The sequence below is a fragment of the Sapajus apella genome, unplaced genomic scaffold, assembly GCF_009761245.1.
Source record: "Sapajus apella isolate SASKATOON/1434 unplaced genomic scaffold, GSC_monkey_1.0 scaffold12, whole genome shotgun sequence".
Lineage (NCBI taxonomy): Eukaryota > Metazoa > Chordata > Mammalia > Primates > Cebidae > Sapajus > Sapajus apella.
The window spans coordinates 1,662,129-1,667,337 of record NW_022436952.1 but is presented as its reverse complement, the minus strand read 5'-3'; the positions used below and the strand labels follow the sequence as shown (position 1 = coordinate 1,667,337).

The 5,209-nt window shown below is 57.2% G+C and overlaps 1 protein-coding gene across 2 annotated transcripts; it reads left to right on the top strand.

The window, feature by feature from the left end:
• Positions 1 to 1,196: 1,196 nt before the first annotated feature.
• COASY (Coenzyme A synthase) lies at positions 1,197 to 5,209 on the top strand. 2 transcript variants are annotated; one of them, XM_032279599.1, is made up of 10 exons: positions 1,197 to 1,359; positions 1,753 to 2,463; positions 2,866 to 3,080; positions 3,336 to 3,467; positions 3,616 to 3,805; positions 3,890 to 3,954; positions 4,139 to 4,223; positions 4,396 to 4,493; positions 4,586 to 4,732; positions 4,833 to 5,209. In XM_032279599.1, exons 2-10 carry the CDS (start codon positions 1,764 to 1,766, stop codon positions 4,893 to 4,895), a joined length of 1,695 nt encoding a protein of 564 aa, XP_032135490.1. In that variant the 5' UTR covers positions 1,197 to 1,359; positions 1,753 to 1,763; the 3' UTR covers positions 4,896 to 5,209. The 2 variants fall into 2 exon arrangements, with proteins under 2 accessions (XP_032135490.1, XP_032135492.1); XM_032279601.1 differs by lacking the exon at positions 1,197 to 1,359 and adding an exon at positions 1,371 to 1,626 and having other exon boundaries at positions 1,751 to 2,463.

Below are 5,209 nucleotides of genomic sequence, written 5' to 3'. Positions count from 1 at the left end.
TTTGAGACGGAGTTTCACTCATGTTACCCAGGCTGGAGTGCAATGGCGCGATCTCGGCTCACCGCAACCTCCGCCTCCTGGGTTCAGGCAATTCTCCTGCCTCAGCCTCCTGAGTAGCTGGGATTACAGGCACGCGCCACCATGCCCAGCTAATGTTTTGTATTTTTTTAGTAGAGACGAGGTTTCACCATGTTGACCAGGATGGTCTCGATCTCTTGACCTCATGATCCACCCGCCTCGGCCTCCCAAAGTGCTGGGATTACAGGCTTGAGCCACCGCGCCCGGCCTTTGGTTTCTCTCTCTTTTGATCTCCATGGACAACTTACCTGAGATATATTCTGATAGCAACCTGGCTTACCCTCCACACTCAGCCTTTCCAGCACTCATCAGCTTAGTGGTAATCTCCCACACTAGGTATCCATTCATCTCTCTCTCCGTCTCTCTGAGACAGAGTTTTGCTCTTGCTGCCCAGGATGAAGTGCAATGGCACGATCTCAGCTCATCGAAACCTCCACCTCCGAGGTTCAAGTGATTCTCCTGCCTCAGCCTCCCAAGTAGCTGGGATTACAGGCATGTGCCACCACGCCTGGCTAATTTTGTATTTTCAGTAAAGAGAGGGTTTCTCTGTGTTGGTCAGGCTGGTCTCGAACTCTAAACCTCAGGTGATCCGCCCGCCTTGGCCTCCCAAAGTGCTGGGATTACAGGCGTGATCCACCGCGCCTGGCCAGCCCTTGCCTTTTTCTCCTGTCCACAGAGACCCCGCAAACAAGCACATCAGTGGATCTGGGTGGCTCGGGAGTCTCCTACAGCAGCCAGGAGACCCTGGTACAGACAGGGCCTCAGTTTTTCCATCTGTGAAATGGAAACGTGGACAGACTTGTCTGTAGCCTCCCACGTGAGGATCCTTGGACTGAGAGGATACTAGGAGGGGTAATACAGCGCATTAGCCCTCCTAGTGATTCCCACCTCCGTCCCTGGAATGAAGGAAACCCGGGTGTTCTGGCTTTGCTGATGCCTCTCGGGTGACCTGGCTGAAGCTAATCTCTCCTCTTTAGGCCAGGAGGGAATCTGTGAAATGGGCTTTGAAGCTCGCCTTGCCCTTCTCCGCCCGGTCCCGGCCGGTGTCCGATTGGGACCAAGGCTTCACCCATAGCCTTTGAGAGCAGCCCCCACCCCATCACCAGGACGCATCCCACGCCACGAGAAATCTCGCGAATTCCCGCGCTGAAGCGAAGTAAAGACGTTTGACCTTCTTTGGTTTCCGTAGTTCCGAGTTGCGGTTTCCGAGTTAGTGCTTCCGGGTTGCAGCCAGGGCGTCCTCCGCGGTGGTGCAAGCGGAACCAAAGCCCGGAGGTTTCAGTGAGTAGGGGGCCGATGTGAGCTTGAGCGTCCCCCTTTAGACTCCCCAGTTCGATTCCATGAGTACCCCGGTGCAGCTTAGCAAGAGGGTCCAGGATTTTTGGATCCCCAGCCCTCTGACAAGGCTTCCAGTTCAGTTCTCCCCTCCCAGGATTTCGACTCAATTCAGCGAAGTCACCGCCCCGTCTGAGAAATGAGAACACCAAGGCTCAGAGCACAGCCCAGAGGCACCATCTGCCAGACCCCGTCCCCTCCCCCGGCTCCTCTCGATCATCATTGAAACCCTGTCCCTGCTCCAGGTCCCCTTCTCTAGGGTCCAAGGCCCCTTGCAGACCTCTGCCTCAGCCGCAGGCCCCTCAATCACCGTCGCCTCGTCTCCCTGACTGTCCGCAGGCCTGGGCAGAATGGCCGCATTCCGGTCTGGTCTTCTGGTGCTGACGACGCCGCTGGCCTCCCTGGCCCCTCGCCTGGCCCCCATCCTGACCTCGGCGGCCGGGCTGGTGAATGACACACTCTATGTACACCTGCAGCCGGGCATGAGCCTGGAGGGCCCGGCTCAGCCCCAGTCCACCCCCGTGCAGGCCACGTTTGAGGTTCTCGATTTCATCACGCACCTCTATGCTGGCGCCGACGTCCACAGGCACCTGGACGTCAGAATCCTACTGACCAATATCCGGACCAAGAGCACCTTTCTCCCTCTCCTGCCCACCTCAGTCCAGAATCTCTCCCACCCGCCAGAAGTTGTGTTGACAGACTTCCAGACCCTGGATGGAAGCCAGTACAACCCGGTCAAGGAGCAGCTAGTGCGTTATGCCACCAGCTGTTACAGCTGTTGTCCGCGACTGGCATCGGTGCTGCTATACCCCGATTATGGGACAGGAGAAGTGCCCGTGGAGCCCCTTGATGTTCCCTTACCCTCCACGATCAGGCCAGCTTCCCCCGTGGCCAGGTCTCCAAAGCAGCCGGTGCGTGGCTACTACCGTGGCGCTGTGGGTGGCACGTTCGACCGCCTGCACAATGCCCACAAGGTGTTGCTCAGTGTCGCGTGCGTCCTGGCCCAGGAGCAGCTTGTGGTGGGAGTAGCAGACAAAGATCTGTTGAAGAGTGAGTGAGAGGGACCCTGGATTAGAGCAGTGGAGGATCCCCAAATCTCCCCGCCTCCCACCCTTATGTCAAGATCTCAGAAGGGTAGGACCATCCATTACTTCTCACCCTTCCCAGTTGTCACAGTGCTTGACACTCAGTTGGTGCTAAGGACATTTTGTCAAATGAATGGCTTTCTCAGCATGTGGTCCAATCACCACTCAATCAGAATTCCCCAAATGTGAAGCAAAGGGATCTGCACTTAGCCAGTTCTCCAGGTGAGGCACCATAGGCCTTCCCAGTTGAACCCTTTCTGCCACGCCCCTCTGGAGATGCTGTACTTAGGGACACTTTCCCCAAACTGGCCCATACTTTTTCTCCCCAGTAAAAAGATCTCACTGTTCTTCTGGGCTCCTTCCCCAGGCAAGTTGCTCCCTGAGCTGCTCCAACCTTACACAGAACGCGTGGAACATCTGAGTGAGTTCCTGGTGGATGTCAAGCCCTCCTTGACTTTTGATGTCATTCCCCTGCTGGACCCCTATGGGCCTGCTGGCTCTGACCCCTCCCTGGAGTTCCTGGTGGTCAGCGAGGAGACGTATCGTGGGGGGATGGCCGTCAACCGCTTCCGCCTGGAGAATGTAACCCCTGAGGGAGACTGGCAGAAGGAGTGGATGGGGGGCGGGGAAGGACATTTTTTGGGGCTGTGGGGGCTAGCTGAGAGAAGTAGGGGCTCAGGATGGTGGGAAGAAGCAAGGAGGAACTGCTTCTCAGCTTGCCTGCTAGGGTGGAGGAGGAGCCTGGGTAGGAAGGGGAGGATAAGGGGGCAGGTTGGTTGTCAGGGTCTTCCTCTCACTCCCTCCTTCCCTCTTTTCGCCCTTTCCTCTTTACGCCAGGACCTGGAGGAGCTTGCCTTGTACCAGATCCAGCTGCTGAAGGACGTAGGACATATGGAGAATGAAGAGGACAAAGTCAGCTCCTCCAGCTTCCGTCAGCGAATGCTGGGAAACCTGCTTCAGCCTCCATATGTAAGCTCCTCTTTCTCCTTCCCACCTGCCCTCCATCCCTCCTGCTTGGATGTGCTGGAAATGCTGGACGGTAGAAGCTTAGGGGCTCAACCCCCGGCATGAGGCTGAGGGCCCCAGTAACTGTGGGTTCACTTTAACCTACCCCCAGGAGAGGCCAGATCTCCCCCGGAGTCTCTATGTGATTGGGCTGACTGGCATCAGTGGCTCTGGGAAAAGCTCAATAGCTCAGCGGCTGAAAGGCCTGGGGGCGTTTATCATTGACAGTGACCACCTGGGTCATCGGGCCTATGCCCCAGGTGGCCCTGCCTACCAGCCCGTGGTGGAGGCCTTTGGAACAGGTAATAACTGGGGGAAGCTGGGCGTGGCCTGGAATGAGGAGCTGGCGAGGCCTCTGTGTTCAGCTCTCTCACTCTTTTGTCCAGATATTCTCCATAAAGATGGCACCATCAACAGGAAGGTCCTAGGCAGCCGGGTGTTTGGGAACAAGGTAAATGACAGCTGCCTAAGGGTTCCTAAGCCTCGACTAAACCCAGGGGTCAGAGTCCTGTGGACCTCTGTGGTCTGGCCCAGAATGCCGATTCCACTGACCTGTTCCCAACACCACGTTGCTTGTGGGCTGGCTCCTTCTAGAGAAGGTAACCTCTGCCCACGCCCTCTGTGCCCCTCCCCAGAAGCAGCTGAAGATCCTCACGGACATTATGTGGCCAATTATCGCAAAGCTGGCTCGAGAGGAGATGGATCGGGCTGTGACTGAGGGTGAGTGGGAGGGAGGATGGGAACAGCCAAGGGGACAGTTAAGCTGATTCTTCCTCACGGGCAGCTTCCCTGCCCCAGGTGGGACCATCTGCTCTCCCTGGGACTGTGTTTTGTGGGCGCTCTGCCTGGGAGAGCATCAGCGCTGTTGGCGGTGACTGGGGTCTCCCCACAGGAAAGCATGTGTGTGTGATTGATGCTGCTATGCTGCTTGAAGCCGGCTGGCAGAACCTGGTCCATGAGGTGTGGACTGTTGTCATCCCTGAGACTGAGGTATCTTGGCCGCACCCCCCACGCCATCTCTACTGCAGACTCTATCCTGCCGAGCTGGAATTCTTCCTGACAAATGCCTCGTCTGTACCCAGGCCGTAAGACGCATTGTGGAGAGGGATGGCCTGAGTGATGCCGCGGCTCAAAGCCGGCTGCAGAGCCAGATGAGCGGGCAGCAGCTTGTGGAACAGAGCCACGTGGTGCTCAGCACCTTGTGGGAGCCACATATCACCCAGCGTCAGGTTGGTGCCCAGGGCAAGGCTGGGCTATGGGGAAGGAGTCTCTAGTGAGTGCTGCCTGACCCCACCCTCTCTTCCTTCCAACATCCTGGCCTGTCTGAAGGTGGAGAAAGCCTGGGCCCTTCTGCAGAAGCGCCTTCCCAAGACTCATCAAGGCCTCAACTGAAAAGGGGTTCTCAGTGGGGCCAGATTGGCCCCTGGAGCTGACAAGCGACTGGGCGGTGAGGAGAAATGGGGGCCTTGATGCTCACCCTGGTTCATGCCCAGAGGTCAAAGCTACGCTGTGTGGGACATGGCCAAGCCTGGTGGACACAGGAGGCCTACACAGCACACTGGTATCTGGCCAACATTGAGGATGTGGTTTGTGGGGGAAGCAGGCCCCTCCCCACTCTTGCCTATGGGTGTCTGTGATACCCACAGCTGACTAGGGTTGGGGCAAGTACTGGAACCTGTAACAGAAATAAAGTGTATGTTCCCAGG